We start from the raw sequence: 24,783 nt of genomic DNA, 5'->3' as shown, positions 1-24,783 counted from the left end.
TACAGGCTGGAGGAGCAGAAAAGCCAACCAGGGAAAGGCGAAGTTAACACAGAGACTGGCAACAGTAGGAAATTATGGCCATTCCTAGGCTAAGAAGTATAAAAAGGGGAGGAAGTGTTATCAGAGCCCAGAAACTGGGGTACCAGAATAAGTTGGAACCACAATGGCCAGGCCAGCAGAAACTGGACCTACGGAAGAGATGGAGGTAGAGGGAGCTGGTGAGGACATATCCTGGCTTCTCCCTTTCTTCTATTTCTGCCAAATTTCTCATTGGCTAAACCCTGCCAGAAGTCAGCTGCATAAGAGGCTGGGAAATTAATCCTCCAAGGACCAGCCTTAGCCCTGCTGCAGCAGAGGATCCTCCACAGAGTGAAGTAGGAGAGTAGACAATAGATGGATATGAGGGGCGAGCCAGCCCAAACAATATCTAATGTCAAGTTTTACCAAATCTGATCATTGTATCATACTCGCTTCTGACTTTTAAACATTTTTTGTTTTGTTTTTTTAAGTAATTAAAGCACTACAGGTACAGGCAGAGCTATCTTGTGTATATATCTCCCCCCCTATCTCCCAGGCCAAGCAGCTATTATTATAAATCCTATGTTTTAATCCTTTTATATTCTATTTACATAATCATAAATATAATACTGTTTTGCAGGTTTTTAAATTTATCATTATTATACATATACTAATATGTATATGTGTATTTATTTTTCTATACCTGCCATCCATCCATTTCTATCCACTTACCCACACCATGTATCATTGTTTACTGAACATCTACTATGTTCTAGACATTGTTGTAGGAAGTAGGGATATAATCATATCTAAAAGGTACAAAGACACAGTCTTTGTCCTTCTTACTGGAAGTAATCCTAAACCTTCTTACTGAGGAATCTGAGCCTGACTGTGATCCTTTTCCGGGATGGCTGTAGTATTCCAGTGATGTTTCCCATAAGGAATGAGAAAACTAGGGAAGCATCCCAGTGGGCCCCTGGGTTCCAAACATATTATTCTCTGTCCCCTTTGTATAGTGGTGATTCTTATTTCACCTTAATAAGCAGGAACAATCATCCTGGTTAAAACAGAAATCTCATTTTTTGCCCGCTGGTCTAAGGCATAAAGAACCTAGAATGGCCAAATTCCAAATCAAAGAACCATTATTAAATCTACTAATGGAAGCATTTCTTTTGTAAATACTAAGACTTTCACACCAGAAAAGCCAGGATAATGGGGATTCAATATGTATCTTAATTTTCACTTATTTCTTCAACTACAACAATAAATGTTTCCAATAATCTCACTTAAAAGTATTACATTGGTTTGTTAGGTGTGAATATTCTATTTACCACATTTAATAAAAGAAAACCAATTAAGCTTAAAACCTTTAAAGCAAAGTTAAACGAACTTGAGAATCCTTACCTCGAGCTGAGTAAAGATTTTCTTGATATGCCTGAAACATCCTTCAGCAATTTCCATGTCTTCCTCATAAGATCGGCCTTTAAAAATGGGTTGAGGGGCATTTGCAAAGTACTCATGAAAAGGGAAGAAAGTGGAAACTTCGGTAACATTTGGCAATGTGTTACCTTTATTTTTCACTTTGCTTATATACTCTTCCCAACGAGACATTACCTGTAAGAAAAAGCGACTTTAGGTTAAATTTATCAGCTATTATGTCTAAATAATAAAATAAAAAAAATTAAAAAGACATCAAGTAAAAATAAGATTTGGTAGGTAAAGGAAAAGGAAAAGAAAAGCAATCTTTTACTCAATAGGAACTATTTCTTATCCAAGTTACTGAAAGACTGCCTTTCTTTTATAAAAGTAATTTTTAAGAGTCTAAGAAAAAAAAAAGTCTTTAATCAAAAATGTACAGATGGAGAAAAAACTAAGGATCATCTCATAGGACTTTGATTCAAATACTTAGATTTTCCACATATATTAAAACAGTTTATTATTGATGATCAAAAAAAAAAAAAAAAAAACAAAACCCTCTTTGGTCAAAGAAATTCCTTATTTTTTCACTATCTTGGTATTTCTCCATATATGGTTAGGTCCAGCTCTAGCAGTTTTTAGTCAATTTAACACTTGTCAACCCTTCTTCTGGACCTTCATAATTCTTCCAATTCACTTTAATACATTTACAAAGAACTTCTGGTTAAGTTAAGCATATATTTGAAAGCTCCTTTTATAACTTCTCTAAGATAGCTAGTTTAATTACATCTTGGTATAAATATTAACTACACCTCTGCTCAGTTCGTATTTAATCTCAATTTCTGTAATTCTCTCAAAATTTGTTATAACTGCAGTGTTTCTCAAAGTGTGGTCCTCAGGCAGAATATCTGAGAAGCTAAATAAAAATGAAGATTCCTAGATGCCATCCCTTATGGAGAGAAAGTCGCTGGGGATTGAGATTGAGAATTTCCTTTTTAAACAACTTCCCCAATGTGATTACTGCATGTTGATCCACACCATAAGGCCTCAAGTTCATATTTCCCAAATTACCTAAGCCTTTGCGATTTATATATTACTTCTACTACTTTTAAAAAGCAGTTTTCATTAAGAGCCTAGAGACTTATTTTGTGACAAATATGCACTTAAGCATGATCTTTACTCCATTATTCAAACTTCTAAACAGTCTGGGTCTAATGTATACAACTTTGTAAGACCTAGCATATGCTCTGTGTTTTTACAAGAACCTATGAAACCTGCTCATTTTGAATGGACTCAAGTGGTTTGTCTATCTGCCTATAACAAGCATAAACTCTTTTTTTAATAAACATTTTAAAATTTCAATGTTATAATTTATACCTAAAATATACAAATAGTACAAAGAGAATATAGTTATAAAAAACTTCATTATTTATGTTTAATCCATTTAAAAATTATCTGTAAACCGACTATTAAAATTTATTTTTATTCATTTTACTTGGCTTTCTATTTCTCATTGATTTTCATATCCCAAATATTAACCCTAACAAAAGCAAAAACATATCTCTATAAACTGAAGTCAAACAATGTTTTAACTTAAAGTCCTACTTTGAAATGAATTCTTAAAAAAAAAAATGTATTTCTGGAAATTTAAAAAGAACATGTTTTCCCTCATTAGTTGATTAATATGCATATTAAAGGTAAGTTAGAGAACTGCATTTCTTATTGTTGGGTACCTAGGCTATTTAGTTATATTTCTACCGTAATGAAAAAAAAGAGATTAGAAAAAGAGGGAAAAAAATTAAAAGTAGTAGCACTGGCCTTTCACTGAATGAGTCATCAAGCAAAGTTATTTAGTAAAGAAAATTGAAGGTAACAGGAAACACAAACGCTTAACATTCACAAATATAGCGCTGGCAATAGCAAACATTTTAGTCTACTCAAAGAAAAATAAGCTTTCAAGAAGGAACTAAGAGCCCATACCAGTTCCCAGATGAGACCATACTATAATAAAGCATTATTTAAAAAAACCCTTAATCTCTTACCTGATATAAGAAGAAATAGCCTGCAGTTTCACAAGTATATGAAGCATCTCCTGGAACCCCCAGACTCTTCTGTAATCTTTTGACTTCTTCTAAAAGTTCTATTCTTCGAGCTAGGACATAATTAACTCTTCCATATCTAAAAATTTCAATTAAGTAAAAAGGCAAAATTACATAATGAAGAGACTTTCAAAGAAACTGTCTGTAAAATATTTAAGAAAATCTTAACAGAAACTAAGTTATACAAAAGATCTTGCTGGGAGTTCCCGTTGAGGCACAGCAGAAACAAATCCAACTAGGAACCATGAGGTTGGGGGTTTGCTCCCTTGGCTTCACTCAGTGGTTTAAGGACCCAGTGTTACCGTGAGCTGTAGTGTAGGCTGCAGACGCAGCTCGGATCTGGCATTGCTGTGGCTGTGGTGTAGGCCGGCAGTTATAGCTCGGATTTGACCCCTAGCCTTGGAACTCCATATACCGTGGGTGTGGCCCTAAAAAGATCTTACTAAGATAATGAAGGTGGCTACACTAAAGAATAGACTTTCAATGTAGAAAAAAAAAAAAACCAACTGTTTTCTATTGGTAGAAGATGCCATCCTGGACTTCCATAACTAGAGAGAAGTCAATACCTCACCTCAAAGGACAGGATGACTCTCTTGATAGGGGTTAATGAGGCTGGTGACTATAAGTTGAAGACAATGCTCATTCACCATTCCAGAAATCCTAGGAAATTCTTTAAGAATTATGCTGAATCTACTTGTGCTCTGTTAATGGAACAAAGCCTGGCTATTTACAAGATGGCTTACTAAATATTTTAAGCCTACAGTTTGGACCTACTGCTCAGAAAAGAAGATTCCTTTTAAAATATCATTGCTCACTGACAACACACCCAAGAGCTCTGACGGGGATGTACAACAATATTCATGTTGCTTTCATGCCTGCTAACACAATATCCATTCTGTAGCCCATGGATCAAGGAGTCATTTTGACTTTCAAGTCTTATCCTTTAAGAAATACATTTTGAAAGGCTATAGCTGCCACAGACAGTGATTCCTCTGATGGTTCTGGACAAAAGTAAACTGACAATCTTCTGGAAAGGATTCACCATTTTAGAGGCCATTAAGAACACTCATGATTTGGAGCTACTGCTTTGGCACAGTAGGTTAAGACTGCAGTGGCTCAGGTCACTGAAGCGGTGAGGGTTCAATCCCTGGCCCTGGCACAGTGGGTTAAAGGATGCAGCATTGCTACAGCTGTGGTGTAGATCATATCTGCAGCTCAGATTCAATCTCTGGCGTGGGAACTTCCATTTGCCATGAGTACAGCCATCAAGAGAAAAAAAGAAAAAGGAAAGAAAGAACATTCGTGAATCACTAGAAAAGGTCAAAGTATCAAAATTAACAGGAGTTTGGAAGAAGTCAATCCTAACCTTCCTGGGTGACTTTGAGGGGTTTTAAGACTTCAGTAAAGGAAAACAAACTGTAGTTGTCATAGAAGTAGCAAGGAAACTAGGCCCTAAAGATGCGACTGAGGAGTTCCTGTTGTGGCGCAGTGGTTAACGAATCCGACTAGGAACCATGAGGTTGCGGGTTCGGTCCCTGCCCTGGCTCAGTGGGTTAACGATCCGGCGTTGCCGTGAGCTGTGGTGTAGGTTGCAGATGCGGGTTGGATCCCGCGTTGCTGTGGCTCTGGCATAGGCCGGTGGCTACAGCTCCGATTCGACCCCTAGCCTGGGAACCTCCATATGCCGCGGAAGCGGCCCAAGAAATAGCAACAACAACAAAGACAAAAAAGACCAAAAAAAAAAAAAAAAAAAAAAAAAAGGAAGGAGGGGCCTGTGGTTTTGTAGTTCTCTTCACACGGGTCCCCTGCCTTCCTGAAAAAAAAAAAAAAAAAGATGCGACTGAATTGTTGCAATCTCATGATAAAAGTTTAACAGGTGAGGAGTTGTTTCTTATGGAGGAGCAAAGAAGGTAGTTTCTTCAGATGGAATCTATTCCTGGTGAAGATGCTATGAAGACTGTTGAAATGACAACAAAGTATTCAGATTCTTACATAAACTTAGTTGATAAAGCAATGGCAGGGTTTGAAAGAAGTGACTCTAATTTTGAAAGAAGTTCTACTGTGGGTAAAATACTACCAAGCACCATTGCCTGCTATAGAGAAATCCTTCATGAAAGGAAGATTCAATTCATTTGGCAAACATCAGTGTTGTCTCATTTTAATAAGTTGCCATAACCACCCAACCTTTAGCAACCACTACCCTTATCAGTCAGCAGCCATCAACATCAAGGTAGGCCCTCCACCAACAAAAAGATTATAACTTACTTAAGGCTTAGATGTGGTTAACATGTTTTAGCAAAAAGTTATTTTTCCCTCTTTTTACGGCTGCACCTGAAGCATATGGAAGTTCCCAGGCTAAGGGTTGAATCAGAGCTGCAGCTGAAGCCTGTGCCACAGCCACTGGATTTGAGCTTGCATCCATGACCTACACTGAAGCTTGTAGCAATGCTGGATCCTTAACCCAGTGAGTGAGGCCAGGAGCAAATGCTGGGTCCTTAACCTGCTAAGCCACAAGAGGAACTCTAGCAATCAAGTATTTTTTAGTTAAACTATGGGAATGTGATATTCATTTGACTATGGTGGTCTGAAACTGAATCTGCAGTATTTCTGAGGTATGCCTGTACACAATTATAAATGATGGCGTAATTACAGCAGATTATTGGAAGAGACTAACAAAAAATTATTTTGGAGAGGCAGGATTATGAATGATCACTTCCTCTTTACTATCTTACTAGATATACAAATTTTCCTTTAGGAAAAGTGATAGTACTTTTATTGTGAAACGAAAGTCACTATTTTTCTTTTTAACTATAACAAACAGAGAGAAATGAAATAATATGCACAAACACACATTACTAAGACCTGGGGCTTGACTTCTGTATCTGAAAGCAAAAAGTATTTTTTTCTTGAGAAAGTTGGTAGTACCTGAAATCACTTTAAAAAATTCTACTATATTTAAAAACTATAAACTTTACTATAATACGACTATAATTACAAAATTTAAAGCATTCCATCAGCACCTATACATTGACTGAATTTTGCATTATTAGATTTTAAAGTTCAGCCCACTTGTGTAAGTCAGGATTAATAAGAAGTACACATGGGAGTTCCTGTTGTGGTTCAGTGGGTTATGAACCTGACTAGTATCCATGAGGATGCAGGTTCAATCCCTGGCCTTCTCCATGAGTTAAGGATCCGGCATTGCTGGATAACTGTGTAGGTTAACCGTATAGGTTGCAGATGTAGCTCGGATCTGGCATTTCTATGGCTGTGGCATAAGCCAGCAGCTGCAGTTCTGATTGGACCCCTAGCCTGGGAACTTCCATATGCCATGGGTGTGGCCCTAAAAAGGAAAAAAAAAAAAAAAAGTACACATGGACAGCATTACTGGCCGATCCAAAATGAAAAACCTAGAGCCCCAATAACTTAATCAGAGTTGATCCTGCCCCCTGACTTTTTTTTTAGAAGCTTAAAAATGTTTGGTGAGCTCTTTAATACAATAACCCCAAAATAAATGCAACACAATAATTTAATACTCTTTTAGTCTTTTGATGTCTATCATTAGTTACAAGTAATGTTCAATAGTCAAAAACTATATTAAATATGTACAGCTTGTTAATTATGCCTATTGTTTGAAACTGTGCTGAAAAATGAATTTAAGTATAAATGTAATGAACTATTATAAAGCAATTTTGAAGGAAAACACCAAAATACTAACAGCAGAAGAAATCTGATTTGTAAAAACTTTAATCACTTTATATAATACTAAATATAAAGTCCAGCTAAACTGGCATACTGAAATAATACTTATAACTTCAAAGCTTATACTATCATTAATCTCCAATTGCATTTTGTTAAATGAACCACTTAATTGGTATCTAAAACATATACAAATTAAAAGGATGAAACATGAAAAGGAATTGCATTAGGCTGTGCAGTTTTGGTTTGGCAACATTAATTATTTTGATAAATAGAAAGCAAATGGAAATCTTCAATTTAAAAAAGAATGAACAAGGTAACTCTCTTCACCGAAGTAACTGTACATTTGAGGTAAAATGGCATAAACACGTAGAACTGAAGCTGAAGGAGATCATGACCAGGCTTGGGGTCAACTGAGTATAGACTATGAAGGTTATGGTAGAACCCTTCAGAATTCAGTTAGATTATTCACTGCTCTCTTCTAATGTTTCTTCATTCAAGAAACAATAAGAGGAAGTTCCTGTCATGGCTCAGTGGTTAACAAACCTGACTAGCATCCATAAGTACATGGGTTCGATCTCTGGCCTCGCTCAGTGGGTTAAGGATCCAGTGTTGCCATAAGCTGTGTACAAGTCATAGACGAGGCTCAGATCCTGCACTGCTGTGGCTCTGGTGTAGATCAACCAGCAGTTGTAGCTCGGATTGGACCCCTAGACTTGGAACCTCCACATGCCTCAGGTGTGGCCCTAAAAAGGCAAAAAGACAAAAAAAAAAAAAAAAAAAAAAAAAAAAGGAATCAATAAGAGAAGGTTAAAAACTCTTTACAAACTCATATACTGTTTCAAAACTCATCCCCATTTGCTCACCTACTGAAATCTTTCTCTGTCTCCAGCTCTTCTTCTCCATGACCAAGACGCAGGAGGTGGCGCTCATCAATGTCTAAAGCCATGATTTTCTCAAACAACTGGTTCAGGGCCTGGAAGAATAAAAAAAAGGATGATAGTAAGTTTTAAAGAATCAGGAGGCTCCTTTTAAAAGTTGCAACAACTAAAAATCAGATGGACAGAAAAGAATGAGCATTGCCTAGTCAGATAATCAAAGTCAAAACACAGAAGAAACATCTTACATTAGGCCGTTTAAACAAAATAGTATTTCTATTGATTTCTGATATTGCTACATGTGTATACTTTGTCAAATTAATAACTGGAAATCATAAAAACCAGCAATTACATTTCTGCTTATTTATGAAAAGAGAAGGCTTTGGCTCAGTTTCTACTTCCCTCAAGTGGTAATAATTATTTAAATAATAACCACATCAAGTTTCATTTTATTCAACAATTTCCATGAGTTGCAAAAAACTGAGTTTCTCTAGTTGTGTAAGGCCTCTTAGGAGGTGTCTGGGTAGAATACATCAAGAGGACTACAGAGAGGAATGGTAAACTGCATCATTCCAATCTTAAGCTAAAAATCCAAATTAGTTCTGTATACAACCATGAGCAAGGTACTCATCGCAGACTATCCTGATGAAAGCCATTTGCCCACAAAGTGTTCCTATTTAGGGCTCCCTGATATCCTAGTATTTATTATCTGAGAATATGCAGTTACAAGGGTTTGCAGAAAGGCAAAAGTTTCACTGCATGGAAAGATACACAAGAAAAGATGACATTTAAAAATTAGCTCCCACTCAAGCATTTCTCCTAATTTACCATTAGTCTAAACCTGCCCATGAAGCCAATATCGAGACTTGTAAACATCCAGGCTATATAGAGTATACAAATATCTTTTGTTATCAAAATTCTAGCAATTAGATCTCAAAAACTGAAGAGATAAACAAATTTTCAGAAAAAAAAATTCACACTATCCCAATTCTTGATAATCTACATCCCAAACTTGAGACCCATTAAATCAGACTCTATGGCATTACTCACTATCCAAACCTTCCCTGTCCAAATTCATGAACCACATAGATTTAAGGGGCAAAAAATACTCACATATTACAATCTCAGAAAAAACTGCAAAACTTCATTCTGAATTAAAGTGATATTGGAGAACTGTTTAAATTATATATGTGAGCCAAGACCTGGCAAACAAAACAGTTGTGAAAAACCAACAATTTGCATTAGAAAGTTCCCTTATGGCACAGTGGACTAAGGATCTGGTCTTGCCACACTTGTGGTGGCATGGGTTCAATCCCTGGCCTGGGAACTTCCATATACTGTTGAGTGTGGACCAAAAGAAAAAAAAAAAAAAAAAAAAAAAAAAAAGAAAGAAAAAGGAAAAAGGAAAAGAAACAGTTTGCATTGAAGAGGATGATTTGATTGTCAAAGGAACAAGAAAGGCCATTAGCAAACAATTAACTCTTTGGCTGTTTTTGCAAAATAACCTTCTCTACAATTGTGCTACACAAGTCAGCCATAAGCAGGGGATACTACAGAAAGTCATTATTAAACTTTGACAAATTTTACTAAAAAATATTATGTTAAAACAATACATGAATAACTCTTTAATCATTCTAAGAATCTTCAATATATATTGATAAAATTATTAGAGACTAAATTTATTAAATAGGAAAAAAAAGTCTTTACATAGTTTGCTCCTTTTAACAAGATAAAATCTCAGAGTTCCTGTTGTGGTTCAGCTGTGGTGTAGGTCACAGACGTGGCTCAGATCTGGCATTGTTGTGGCTGTGGTGTAGGCTGGCAGCTGCAGCTGCTACTTGACCCCTACTGACCCCTACTGAGCCACATGGCAGCCCTTAAAAAAATAAAGTCTCAACTTTTTCCCCTGTACGATTTTAATACACCAGGCCATTTTTCCTTATAAACTTTATTTATTTATTTATTTAGTCTTTTTAGGGCTGCACCCGTAGCATATGGAGGTTCCCAGGCTAGGAATCTAATCAGAGTTGTAGCTGCCGGCCTATGCCACAGCCACAGCAACGCCAGATCCGAGCTGTGTCTGCAACCTACACCCCAGAGCACGGCAACGCCAGATCCTTAACCCACTGAGCAAGGCCAGGGATCGAACCCACAACCTCATGGCTCCCAGTTGGATTTGTTTCCTCTGTGCCATGACGGGAACTCTAACCCTGTTATAAACTTTAAAGATATAAAAACATAAATGCATGAATTGGATAGTATTACTTTTTTTTTTTTTTTTTTGCTTTTTTGCTATTTCTTTGGGCCGCTCCCACGGCATATGGAGGTTCCCAGGCTAGGGGTCTAATCAGAGCTGTAGCCACCGGCCTACGCCAGAGCCACAGCAACGCGGGATCCGAGCCGCGTCTGCAACCTACACCACAGCTCACGGCAACGCCGGATCGTTAACCCACTGAGCAAGGGCAGGGACCGAACCCGCAACCTCATGGTTCCTAGTCGGATTCGTTAACCACTGCGCCACGACGGGAACTCCAGTATTACTTTTAAAATCGTGAGATTAAAATTTGACGAATAACAGAGTAAATGACATTTAGCATTCTAAAAACCCAGTGTTTCTTTGTAGACTAACTTTTTTAAAGGACTGGTTAACCACAGACACTATTTTTTTTTTTTTAATTTTCTTCATATGTCTTTTTATTTTTTTAATTTTTTTTATTCTTTTTTTTTTTTTTTTATTTTCCCACTGTACAGCAAGGGGGTCAGGTTATCCTTACATGTATACATTACAATTACATTTTTCCCCCACCCTTTCTTCTGTTGCAACATGAGTATCTAGACATAGTTCTCAATGCTATTCAGCAGGATCTCCTTGTAAATCTATTCTAGGTTGCAGACACTATTGTTAATACGCAATCAGAGAAATTAAGTACCTTTGGAGGTTTAGATTACCGTGCAAGTTTCATAACATGTTTCAAAATATTCTGAGCGCTGCCTGTCACATTTCACATGAGAGTTAGTAAATATTACTTGTTCTTCCTCATTTCTATGACAGTGACAGCTTCGGAATTCCTCAGAACACATACATATATAAAGATCATTTTTTCAGCCAGTATTTACAAGAAAGGAGCTTGTTTTTCTTTGTTTTAGCTATTTATAAAAACCTTATGTATTGGATCTGCAACATAACAATAGTCCTTCTGTGTAATATACATATTTATATGTATATTTTATAAGGATTTAAAATTCAATCCAGTCTTAATATGATCTACGTTTAGTCTTTGAGGAATATCTATTCTACTAGTAGAGAAATACTACTAGTAAGGGGTAATGCTTTTGATCTCAAAGTAAAAGGTCTAGCTTAGCATGGAAGATGGGGAAAGGGGGAAAAGGGCAATTACCAACTATCCAAATATACTTAGGTTTTCCACATTTGGACTGCCTCCATTTGAAATAAAAGATTGTTTTTATATTTTTCTCAATATGGTCTGGTCATGACCAGTGATAATCCAAGATTAAATCAATAATAAACACTATGCTCATTAGCCTTTCCTGGTATTTTGTGTGCCCATAATCAGGTTATCATATAAGAAGAAATCTCCATTGTGCTTTTAAGCATCTCCTGCTCCATACATGCATGTCCATTCCTTACATACAGATACTTCTTACATGTCTACTTCTTACACCCACACCCACACCCACACACTCACTCTCTTTCTCTCTCTCACCTGATTGGAATGAGTAACAATCAGAGTCCTCTGCTCTGGGAAATTGTGATAGATATTGGATATGATTTGGACTGCCACATCTGTTTTTCCTGTACCTGGTGGTCCCACAACCTAAAAAGGCAATGAACACATAGCACAGTACTAAGTTAAAACTGAAATTTTAAAACTGAAAGATCAAATAAATTAAAAAATTTGCTGGATGAGTTCACTGCAGAATGGACAAGACAGAGTCGTGAGCTTGATGACAAATCAATACACATCACCCAATCCAAACAACAAATAGGAAAAAAAAAAATTTAAAAGAATAATAAACACAGCCTTGTGACTCCATGGGGCAATATTAAAAGACTTAACATATCACTGAAGTTCTGGATAGACAGATACCAGGAATAAAGGATAAATATTAAATATAATAGACTATTTTTCCCTAGAATTCTTTAAAATATATTTGATGTTTGCAAGAAGTTCTAGTACTGCCTGATGGTATTTTCAAGGTATTTATACATAATAGTAAGAAAACAACAACACAAAAGGGGAAGATTAATGGACCTACATGAAAGCAAGGATACTCCATTCAACTTAAGAGACAAAATACTGATTCTAAGTAGACTGTGAAAAGTATGTATATTGTAATTCTCTAGAGCAGCCATTAGGAAGAAAACTGTACAAGAGATATAGTAAAACAACAAAACGAATAAATAAAAATGAAACACTAAGAAATAAAAGGCATACAAATAGGAAGAGAAGAGCTAAAACTGTCGCTGTATGCAGATGACATGATATTATACATAGAAAACTGTAAGGACTCAACCCAAAAACTACTTGAACTGATTAATATGTTCAGCAAAGTAGCAGGCTATAACATTAACATTCAGAAGTCAGTCGCATTTCTGTATACCAGCAATGAAATATTAGAAAAGGAATACAAAAATATAATACCTTTTAAAATTACACCTCAAAAAAAATCAAATACCTCGGAATACACCTGACCAAGGAGTTATATGCCGAGAACTATAAAACTTTAATCAAAGAAATTAAAGAAGACGTAAAGAAATGTAAAGATATTCCATGTTCATGGATTGGAAAAATCAATATTGTAAAAAGGGCCATACTACCCAAAGCAATCTATAGATTCAATGCAATCCCTATCAAATTACCCATGACATTTTTCACAGAACTAGAACAAACAATCCAAAAATTTATATGGAACAACAAAAGACCCAGAATTGCCAAAGCAATCCTGAGAAACAAAAACCAAGCAAGGGGCATAACTCTCCCAGATTTCAAGAAATACTACAAAGCCACAGTCATCAAAACAGTGCGGTACTGGTATCAAAACAGACAGACCGACCAATGGAACAGAATAGAGAACCCAGAAATAAACCCTGACACCTATGGTCAATTAATCTTTGACAAGGGAGGCAAGAACATAAAATGGGGAAAAGAAAGTCTATTCAGCAAGCATTGCTGGGAAACCTGGACAGACGCATGCAAAGTAATGAAATTAGAACACACCAGAGTTCCCACCGTGGCACAGTGGTTGACGAATCCGACTAGGAACCATGAGGTTGCGGGTTCGGTCCCTGCCCTTGGCTCAGTGGGTTAACAATCCGGTGTTGCCGTGAGCTGTGGTGTAGGTTGCAGACGTGGCTCAGATCCAGCGTTGCTGTGGCTCTGGTGTAGGCTGGTGGCTGCAGCTCCGATTCAACCCCTAGCCTGGGAACCTCCATGTGCCACAGGAGCGGCCCAAGAAATAGCAAAAAAAAAAAAAAATTAGAACACACCCTCACACCATGCACAAATATAAACTCAAAATGGCTGAAAGACTTAAATATAAGACAAGACACCATCAAACTCCTAGAAGAGAACATAGGCAAAACACTCTCTGACATCAACATCATGAATATTTTCTCAGGTCAGTCTCCCAAAGCAATAGAAATTAGAGCAAAAATAAACCCATGGGACCTAATCAAACTGAAAATTTTTTGCACAGCAAAGAAAACCCAAAAGAAAACATAAAGACAACTTACAGAATGGGAGAAAATAGTTTCAAATGATGCAACGGACAAGGGCTTAATCTCTAGAATATATAAGCAACTTACACAACTCAAGAGCAAAAAAGCCAATCAATCAATGGAAAAATGGGCAAAAGACCTGTATAGACTGTTTTCCAAGGAAGATATACAGATGGCCAACAAACACATGAAAAAATGCTCAACATCACTGATTATTAGAGAAATGCAAATCAAAACTACCATGAGATACCACCTCACCTCAGTCAGAATGGCCATCATTAATAAGTCCACAAATAACAAGTGCTGGAGGGGGTGTGGAGAAGAGGGAACTCTCCTACACTGCTGGTGGGAATGTAAACTGGTATAGCCACTATGGAGAACAGTTTGGAGATACCTTAGAAATCTATACACAGAACTTCCATATGACCCCGCAATCCCACTCTTTGGCATATATCTGGACAAAACTCTACTTAAAAGAGACACATGTACCCTCATGTTCACTGCAGCACTATTCACAATAGCCAAGACATGGAAACAATCCAAATGTCCATCAACAGATGATTGGATTCGGAAGATGTGGTATATATATACAATGGAACACTACTCAGCCATAAAAAAAGAATGACATAATGCCATTTGCAGCAACATGGATGGAACTAGAGACTCTCGTACTGAGTGAAATGAGTCAGAAGGACAAAGACAAATATGATATCACTTATAACTGGAATCTAATATATAGCACAAATGAACCTTTCCACAGAAAAGAAAATCATGGACTTGGAGAATAGACCTGTGGCTGCCCAACGGGAGAGGGAGGGAGTGGGAGGGATCGGGAGCTTGGGGTTATCAGATACAACTTGGAATGGATTTACATGGAGATCCTGCTGTGTAGCATCAAGAACTATGTCTAGATACTTATATTGCAACAGAACAAAGCGGGGGAAAATGTAAACATGTAAGAGTAACTTGGTCCCCATGCTGTAGAGCGGGGGAAAAAAAAAAGAAACACTAAAAACTGTTCAAATAACTCAGAAAGCAAGAGGAAAAGGGAAACAAGAACACACAAAAAAAGGGAACAAACATAAAACAAATAATAAAATGGTAGGCCTAAATCCAAACACATTAATAAGTACATTAAATGTAAATGAACTAAACACACCAATTAAAAGCAGGAACTGTCAGAATAGATTTAAAAAAATGCCCCAACTATATGCTGTCTATAAGAAACTTCAAATATAGGTAGGTTAGAAGTAAAATGATGGGAAAAGATATAACAGAAAGCTGCAGTGGCTATATTAATATCCAAGTAGACTTTAGAGCAAAGAAAATTACCAGTGATGATGTCAGACATTACATATGATGAAAGCATCAGTTCACCAAGAAGACATAGCAATGCTAAAAGTGAATGTATAAGATATATACATTCTTTATAAAGTTTTAAAATACAAGAAGCAAAAATTGAAAGAACTGGAAGGACAAACACATTCACAATTATAGTTGGAGACATTAATATTCCTCTCTCGTTATCAACAGGAATAGTAGGTAGAATACCAAGGACAGAGAAGTACTGATCAATACTTCAACATAATGGATCTCACTGACATAAATAGGACACTCCACCTGAAAACAATAGAACACCACATTCTTTTCAAGTGCACATGGAATATTCACTGGTGTCCTAGGCCACAAAATGAACCTTAACAAATTTAAGAAAACTGATGTCATAGAAAGCATGTTCTGTGACCATAATGGACTTAGACCAGAAATCAGGATCTGCAAGATAACAGGAAAATCTCCAAATACTTGGAAATTAAAGATACTTCCATATGCGTGTCAACAGACTTTTTCTGTAAAAAGCCAGCAGGTAAACATTTTAGGCTTTGTGGCCCATACAATCTCTGCTATGCTACCGCAGCACAAAAATGGCTAGAGGCAATATATAAACAAATGGCCTAACTAGTTCTAATAAAACTTATGAGTACTGGTATGAGTAGGGTCGACACATATAAGATGCCACAAATACTTATAAACACTTAATTCAGTGGGGGTTTTGTGCTTAAAATAGAACATACTCTGATAATCTGATGCTTACGTCTAGTCTAAATCCATTTAAGAATGTGTAGAACAATAATTCTCTTACCATAGTCAGCCCAGGCTGCATTCCAGCACGGATGGCCTCTATCTGTGTATGAGTGAACTGAATTGTATTACTGCAAATAAAAATCAAGTTGGTTAAAAATAAAGATGAATGACATTAGTAAAAATTTAGACAACAATGACAAGAGGGCTAAATGTCTACTCTATTATTTGCCCCTGGTCTCCCAATCTCTACTTCCTCCCATGCAGCCCTTTCTGTGGCTTTGTGTACAATAAAAAGTACATAAAACAAGATCTACCCTCTCAACAAATTTTAAATGTACATTACAGCACATTGTTAACTATAAGCACAATGTTGAATGGCAGATTTCTAGTGACTGACCCAAAGTCTTCTAATGACTCTCCTCACCTCTGACCCAACACAGACGAATTAAGACTGAATGGATATTGTGGAAAGAAAAGACTACCGTTATTTCTCAATATATTTAGCCAGGCCCAGACCTCGTGTGAAGTGTCAAAGTTCTAGTTTCCAGTCTAATATCAAATATAATACCACTTTTCAGTCATGGCACATATGCACAAGGGTAGCTGCTAAATGTAACAAATGGTCATGAAGTAAGAACCCCGTAATTATATTAAGATAGCCCTCTAATATTTATTTATCATTGTACCTGAAATCTTTCTTTTTGAATTATTATTACAGAATGGCCAAAAATGTATGAACTATTTAGTCAACTGACAGAATAGAAGAGGATCCAGAAATATATTTCCTAAAATTTTTAAAGAATCAGAAAAAATTTTTGAATACTTCTAATTCATTTGAAATATCAAACTATTATTATTCATTATTACAATTAGCAGAGATAGTGAAAGTACCGTTTGGGTTGGTTGTAAGGATAAGGACCTCTATTAGGAATAACATGAGGTTCAACAATTAAGGTTTTTGCTTCTTCAGTGTCTTCATCTTCCCCATCTGCATCTTTCCTTTTCTTCCCTTTTCCACTTCTTACTGGAAAAGTTATCCTACAAGACCAAAGTCTTTGTTCATTTTTAGTAAACAACAATTTACTAAGCACCAATCCTATGCATGACATCATAGAGAGGATACTCAGATGAGTAATAAACATTTAAGGTTTAAAGGAACTTAATATCTGTATACAAATTTTGGACAAAAGTAAATTTAAAAGCACTAAAATGTATGTTAAAGGTGTTGAGATCCAGAAAGTCATCTGACTAAGGGTGAATCAAAGAAGAAACATTTAATTAGTTTTTTAGGGGAAATAATTAATGATTTTATTTCAATTTATTTATTTATTTATTTATTTAGTCTTTTCAGGGCCACACTCAAGGCATATGGAGATTCCCAGGCTAGGGGTTGAATTGGAGTTACATTTGCCGGCCTGCACCATAGCCACAGCAATGCAGGATTCAAGATGTGTCTGCGACCTACACCACAGCTCACGGCAACACCAGATCCTTAACCCACTGAGCTAGGCCAGGAATCAAACCTGTGTCCTCATGGATGCTAGTCAGATTCATTTCCACTGAGCCAAGACAAGAACTCCTAACTACTCTATTTTAATCAGAGTAATATTCACATAACATAGATTTCACCATTTTAAAGTTTAGTAGATTCACAAATTATATAGTCATCACTACTCTCTAATGCCAGAATATTTTCATTATCACAAGGAAACCCCATGCCAATTAAGCAATTACTCCATTATTCCAACCTAAATCCATCCTCTAGCAACCAATAATCTATCTTCTGTCTTTATATTGGCCTAGTCTGGATATTTCAAGTAAATGGAATCATACAGCATTTATTCTCTTCTGTCTCCTATCTTTCCTTAGCATAATGTTTATAAAAAAAAAATTATATTCTTATGGCACATGCACTGTAAAGTGCTATACACATTGTCCTTGTAATCAGAAAACACTATGGAAAAGATGGCAAATAAAATAAATTTCAATGGATTTAGACATACAAACATGGGAGGGAAGACATTTCAGAAAGAAAGAATTAATAGCAGGGACTCAAGTACAAGTAGCCCATTTTGCTGGAGTGCAGAATACAAAAGAGAAAATACGGAAAGAGATAAAGGCTGGAGCCTTGTTATAACACCTTTGGGATCAAGCTTTTAAGGCAGAAGTTCTCAGTCTGGGGTCAGGGATACCTCAGAAGGCAACTCCCATTGGTACCGGAGGAAGTCAACAAACATCCTAAAATTAAGCTAAAAAATTAATTCTCTATCTGCACTTTGTCCAGTCTTTGTTCACACTCTGAAAAACAGGTAATACCAAAAAAAGGAAAGAAAAAAAAAAAGCTAAGAACCAAAAAAGCTAGGAGGTCAGTCCTTATTTTGAAGAGCAACAGGAGAAATAAAAATTTTCAGTTAGACAATGGAATGACTCTAGCAGTAAGGCATGTAATAGGTTTAAGCAGGGAGAGAGGGAGGAAGGACACTGTCATTACAAAGACTGAAGGTGTTGAGGGCCTAGGAAGACAGCAGTCAGGACTGATGTAAGGGGAAAAAAATGCATCCTTTAAGGCAGAATCTGTAAGACAGCAGGAGTTATGAGAATAAAAAGATTAAAAATAATGCTGAGATTTCAAGAAGCTTTCACCATTAATAAGATTAGGAAAGTATGAAGGAAGACTGGGTTTGGGAGTTATAAAGGATACATGTTTTTTATATGTAGAATTATTATATTTATATTTAATTATATTTAATAGCCCATTAAAAGCTGTCTGTTCTAATTTGCAACTGAGAAAGTAAGTCCTTTGCCACCATTGTAGGTACACTTAGTGCTTTGCCATCAATCCAGAGGATGGAATTCACGAAGCAATCAGTGCTTAAGGTACTTTGTGGTTTTTTTCCTACTCAAAACCAAAGCTCCTTTGAGTGTAACTATAATACAAATACTTAAAATCTGTGAAACCTAGCAGAGTTAAAAGAAGAGAATTTTTTTCCTAAAAACCAAAGAAAGTTCAAAATCACCTGGCTATGTGTATTAATTAGGGAATACACCAGACTGTGTATAATTGGCCAAGACATTATTTCTTCAGTCAAATGCTGCAAATATATTTAGATAGTACTCTTCAGACAAAAAGCAATTACTGTAAGAGAAGAGGCTACTTTTACTGTGATTTTAAAATAGGTACTATACAAAGAATTGGAAATAGAGTCAAATTCATCCAGATGATTTTATGGTGAAGGTACAGACTGTCAAACAATACCCAGATATGACACAGTATTAGTTACAATCCTGATGGCCTCAGAATGACTACAGAAAGCATGAAAAGGAATATATCCAGTTGTGACGTTACCTGAAAGGGGGTATCTGCAGAGCTGGGTCATCCACAGTTACTTTAACATTATGACCAGGAAAGCTGGCTTTTAAATGCTCAATGGAGAGAAATGTATCATTGAAATCAAGGGTGGCGATCTGATTGGGCATTTTGGAATAATGTGCACTGCTTGGATCCCCATAGCCTAAAATGATGTCATGCAGCCAGTCAGGTACCACACAATCGGTATTCATCAGGTTCCGAATAGTCTCTAGCACCGCCTGTCAGTAAGAGGACAAAAACAGATTTTGTTAAGAAGACATCTCAAGCATTTGCACTTCCATGCTATGCAGAGCTGGCTGAGCTAATCCAGAATTCCCAAGTGTTTCAGGGTAAGAAGCTATTTTCCGCTGACAGGTGCTTGGCTAGACTGAATCAACAGCTATATTTTCAGCTGATACCATACACTGAGTTAAACAAAAGACCAAACTTAGCAAGAACAGTTTATCCATTAGGAGTTCATTTAGACAGAATGTCATAAGTGAGTTTACCACTTAACTTCTGTTGAATAGGATGGAAATCTGATCAGGTCTACACAAGAGTAAGAAAACATTACAGAACAAACCTTTTAAAAAAAATGCTGCCTCTTATAAACTACTGGAGTTTCCTCCTCTTTACAATCCATAGTTCCTCAATGCTAAGATCACACACAACCATAAGCACATTAATGTATGCCTCGATGGTAAAACACACCAAAATTTAGAATACTATAATTAGCATTGTTAGAAATAAGAAATAAAAAATAAAGTGAATAATGATAAAAATGAAATGTCAAAATTTCAGAACAAAAGAATTAGGACTACAACAAAAAGTCATTATAGTAGTTAATATATACATTGTGAAAAGTTATTACTAAGAACCAAGGCAAATTTTAGACTTTCCAATAATTATTTTGATGAAGTGATCTATCCCACATCTGGAAATGAGAAGACTATGCTATTAATTTTAAAGAATAAAATAACCAAACCAACCATATTTATATCATAAATGCTAAACATTTAACAGGATAACAAAATAACAGGATAATGTATGTTAATCACACTTGTATTGACTTGTTTTATTTTCTTGGGCTTACTTCTACCTATCATTCTCCTAACTGCATACTTGGTTACTTGCTTAGCATTTGTCTAATCCCCATCAGAATACAATTTCCAATGAGAGCAGGGATCTACAACAGCTTAGCAATGGGACAGGAAAATGGATAGATGGACAGATAAGTATGTTCATGTAATCGTGGATAAGATGAGGGCTCTACTTCCTAAGGTAACTACGACTCTGGTAGGGAGATAAACCATGTCCTTAACAAAGATACGAAGAGCAGAATATGGCAAATAGTAAAGAATATTACAAGTACAACTGGAAAACAGCTCAAGGTGAGTGAGAAATGGATGTAGGGGAGGCTTTTGACATTAGGAAGGGTTTCAAGGAAAAAGTGGCATTTCAGTTTAGCTTGAGTAAAACATGTGTGAGAAAGCTTTATTTCATCATTAATGTAAAGTCACAGAAATGTTTTGATAAGCAGAACGAAATGATTCGTGGAAGTGTATATAAAATAGGTGACTAACTATGAGGGAAACAGGGGTAGAGACAGTTGCTATTTAATGCAATTACTTAGGCAAGAGGTAAAGTATCCAGATGAAGACAAGTTGCACTAACAGAAAAAGAAAAGGAAGCAGATGAGGGATGCTGCCCAACTAAATAGTAAAATACCAAAGATACTTAAAGAGTGTTCTTCCTTTTCCAAACACAGGCAAGTTCATCATTCCCCCTCTTTCTCGAGTCAGAACCCCAAAGCCTCTTTTGAACTTCCATGTATCTTTCTTATGGCTTTTGGTACCTTCTAATCTTTCACAGTTGTTACTTGTTTATATTTCCAACTTTGCTTCTTAGTAGTCTAAGCTCCCTAAAGGTGTAAGCGGTGTCTTACTCACCTTTACTAGCTCTATATTAACTTAGCACAATACCAGACACACAAGGGGCATTGAATAAAAAGGCAAGAGAAATGAATTTAAGAAAGGAACTATTTTTTTTAGTGAACTAAGTGAAATTTATTCATTACTGAGAAAAAAGAGAGACAGACAAAACAGAGGCCCCACCTTCACAAATTTAATTCTAATGCCAGAGAAATAACAAATATAAAGTCCTTTTAAAGTCAGATAAATAACAAATAATCATCAGGTATAATAAAAGCTGTGAGGAAAAAGAAAGGTAACTAGATAAAGAATGATGAGAAAGGGAGATGCTACTTCAGATAAGGTTGTCAGACAGGACTTCTCATGGGAAGTGACATTTAAACAGAGTTGCCCACGTAAAGTGAGAACAAACCATCTAGATACCTAACTGAGTAGGTAGCAGAAACACCATGTACACACGCTTGGGTTATTAAACAGAAGCAAAAAGGTCAGTATGACTGGTATGGAGGAAAAAGGAAAAAGTGTTAGGAAATGATGTTGGAGAGGCAGCCAGAGGACAGATGACAAATGATGTTGGAGAGGCAGCCAGAGGACAGATGATAAAGGGATTTTTGGATTATGGTCACAACTTTCTACTGTGATAGGAGACTGTTACAGAGCGTGAGCAGGGATATCAAGGTACAATTCACATTCAGCACTATGTGGACAACAGTGAAAGTGAAAGCAGAGATGTGAGAGATGAAGGTGTCCTGAGCATGGCATCAATACAGGTGGTGAGCTAATCAGACTGATGGATTGGATGTGAAAGGTGAGACAGAGAAATGAAGAAAACTTCTACCGTTCCGTCTCTAGCAACAGGGTGAGATGAATAATAAAAGCCTTTATGTGTGAGTCTTTTTTTTTTAAATCACAAAAATGGGTTAAAAAAGGTAATAAATTGATAATATATAAGAAGCACTGCTTAGAGGAGGACAAAGAAGAGAAAGGCACTTGTGCAAAAGCTAGTGTTATCAAATGGTTGAATTGCTCCATGTTTAAGTTTTACAATATAGTTTCAAACAATAATTTCAAATTCTTCCTTGACTAAAACTACTCTCCATAAAGTTATTATAAAAGTAAAACCCTCTAGTCTTCCTTTTTTCCACTAATAAGTATAAACACAAAATTACCTTAAAGTTATTTTCCTTTGGTTTCCTCCTCATTATTATATTGAAAGTTTCATACACATCTTCTGCTCCATTTTGTATAGTATTGGTCATATCTTGTTGATACTGGTTTGGATCCAAAAACACTCTAAATGTCCTTGATTCTCCTCTAAGATTGGGTCTGGGCTCAGGTCCTAGAAATATGTTTTAAGTATGTTAAATGAAATACATTAATTTTTAAATATCAAAGTAAGTTAGTAGTATTCCTTTTCTAGAAATGATAGAGTGTCCAGACTTAACTCTAGCCATTCCACCCACTAGAATGTCTTCCTGTCATCCACTGTGAATTCTTAGCTGAAAATATTTTCTCCTCTAAATACTTATCACTTCTTCCTAGAACAGATACGAGATGTTTATGATGCAATGCCATGAAGTGCAATGATTTGTGGATCCCCTCAACTGGAACAGGAGCCTTAGAAGTCAAAGAATTTTACTTGTGTCAGTTACTCATAGCTCCTACTACTGCTTTACAAAGAGTAAGGACTCAGCCATTCTTTTTGTCCTTCCATATTCCATACTTAATATGGTGAGGATAACAGGAAACTGCATATACTAGTGGCTGAAAGCTTAGAGGCTTTTTCTTGCTCCTGTACCCTCATTTTTTGGGTCTCAAACCTTCAACTCTAGTCCCATTATGTGGTCTTATGGTTATTCTACCTGTTCTCCATTCTCTTTTCCTATTTTTTTTATTCTAGTGATAAGTGTAGCCTAATTTTAACACCTTATCAATGATTTGATTTGTAAAATCACAGATAGAAGCTGATTTAAGTTCTGAGAGAATTCTCACGAAGTGTAAAATAAGAACTGGACATAGATGCAGTTATAATTTAATAGTAAGTATTACCAATAAAGGACGAAAAAAGAATTTCCAAAAACAGTTAAGCCTAAGAAATCAAACTGCTAACCAACTTTGTTAGAAAGTGTTTCTAAATGGAATAATGCTGGCACTGTGGACAGGACAATTCCTTCTAGGAGAGAGTTCTGCTTAGGTGCTTAGCATCCTTGGCCCACATCCATCAAACACCAAGAGCTCACCATCCCCTTCCTCTACCCCAGTCATATGACAGCATAAATATCACCATGTATTTTAAAACAGAGGGTAGGGTTGTTTTCAATTGAGAATCACTGAAATCAATATCATGAATCAAATCAATAAAACTTAAAAAGGAAAAGTTGAGAATATATATCCTTGAACAACAGTAAGAGATATTTCAAGATTTTTAAAAGCAGTACTGTAAAGTATGAATGGAAAAGTTTTAAACATAGGCAGTTTCACTAGAGCCTGTCCAATATCTAATACGGAAGTTTAGAAACCATGTTATTTATTTTTGAAACTAGGTAGTAGGTACCCTACACACTTTTATATGTAAACCTTTCTGTCAATGCAGTATATAAAACTAAAAAAATTTACCCAGGGCACAAAAAGGAAAAAAGGCAAGGAAATTTATCATTATGTACACACACTTTCAAAAATATAGATCACCATACCGTCTTCAATGACACGCCCTTTATCATCCAGCATGCCCTGGATTTCACAGCCTCTGACATAAACCAGGCCAACCTGCTCAATAAAAGGTCTCCTCCGGTCAAACTTGGTACCATAAGGTTTTGTGGGGCGCACAGTAATTAAAAAGCATACATCATGCTTCCGGAGTCCTAGTAAAACACAAAGACATTTTCACTTCTTAGAATGAGGTTGCTTTCAGTCTTCTGTTGGCAAATTCTCATCCTCCTATCTTCGGAAATGAGATATTAAAAACATTTAAAATATCAGATGTTATCAATGATTATACTTGCTTTATAATACAACTACAGGTTTTCCTATAATCTTTATTAGTCAAAGTTTGATAGCAATAATTCAATGAAAATTTCTCTTTACATTAAAATTAGAAACTTTTATGCCATGAATACTTACTAAATCCTCCAGATCATGCTACAGCTCCAAAACTGGATGCTCATCATCACTCTTATTTTTAACATTCTTAATAAGTAACCAAAAATATGCTTGGCATATAATCCATCTATATCCTATTTAGCAAATTTCTAACATCAGTTTAAAAACTGTCCATCAGTGTCATTTCAAAACAGTCTAACTGTATTTCATCAGAAGAGGTCAACTCTAGAATAATTCATCAAGGCATAAAAACATTATTTACAGATAGCATCTTAAGAAGACAGCTGAATACATATAGTTGCAGTTGGCAAATACTGACATTTTAAAAAGTGAATGTCAAGGGATAGGAAATTTATGCCAAAATTCACAATTTTCAGTCATTAGGTCAAATAATGGGTTGAAATGGATTCCCAGCTCTCTTAAAAGTAGACACACTGGAAGGTAAGGGACATAAAATGAGACCATACAGCAT

At 36.1% G+C, this 24,783-nt stretch overlaps 1 protein-coding gene across 2 annotated transcripts in view; it reads right to left on the bottom strand.

The window, feature by feature from the left end:
* The window catches only part of AQR (aquarius intron-binding spliceosomal factor), a 99,685-nt gene that overhangs the window by 28,103 nt on the left and 46,799 nt on the right, over positions 1 to 24,783 (bottom strand). For both annotated transcript variants that reach the window (XM_021098271.1, XM_021098273.1), the window contains 9 exons: positions 23,906 to 24,073; positions 22,382 to 22,551; positions 19,279 to 19,520; positions 16,824 to 16,970; positions 15,991 to 16,060; positions 11,836 to 11,946; positions 8,099 to 8,208; positions 3,477 to 3,612; positions 1,423 to 1,632 (listed from right to left, as the gene is read on the bottom strand). In XM_021098271.1, coding sequence (XP_020953930.1) covers positions 1,423 to 1,632; positions 3,477 to 3,612; positions 8,099 to 8,208; positions 11,836 to 11,946; positions 15,991 to 16,060; positions 16,824 to 16,970; positions 19,279 to 19,520; positions 22,382 to 22,551; positions 23,906 to 24,073 — 1,364 coding nt within the window. The remainder of the gene's footprint in view (positions 1 to 1,422; positions 1,633 to 3,476; positions 3,613 to 8,098; positions 8,209 to 11,835; positions 11,947 to 15,990; positions 16,061 to 16,823; positions 16,971 to 19,278; positions 19,521 to 22,381; positions 22,552 to 23,905; positions 24,074 to 24,783) is intronic.

This window comes from Sus scrofa, chromosome 1 (assembly GCF_000003025.6).
Source record: "Sus scrofa isolate TJ Tabasco breed Duroc chromosome 1, Sscrofa11.1, whole genome shotgun sequence".
Taxonomy (NCBI): domain Eukaryota; kingdom Metazoa; phylum Chordata; class Mammalia; order Artiodactyla; family Suidae; genus Sus; species Sus scrofa.
The sequence above is the reverse complement of the archived record's forward strand: the minus strand, read 5'-3'. Positions and strand labels throughout refer to the sequence as shown.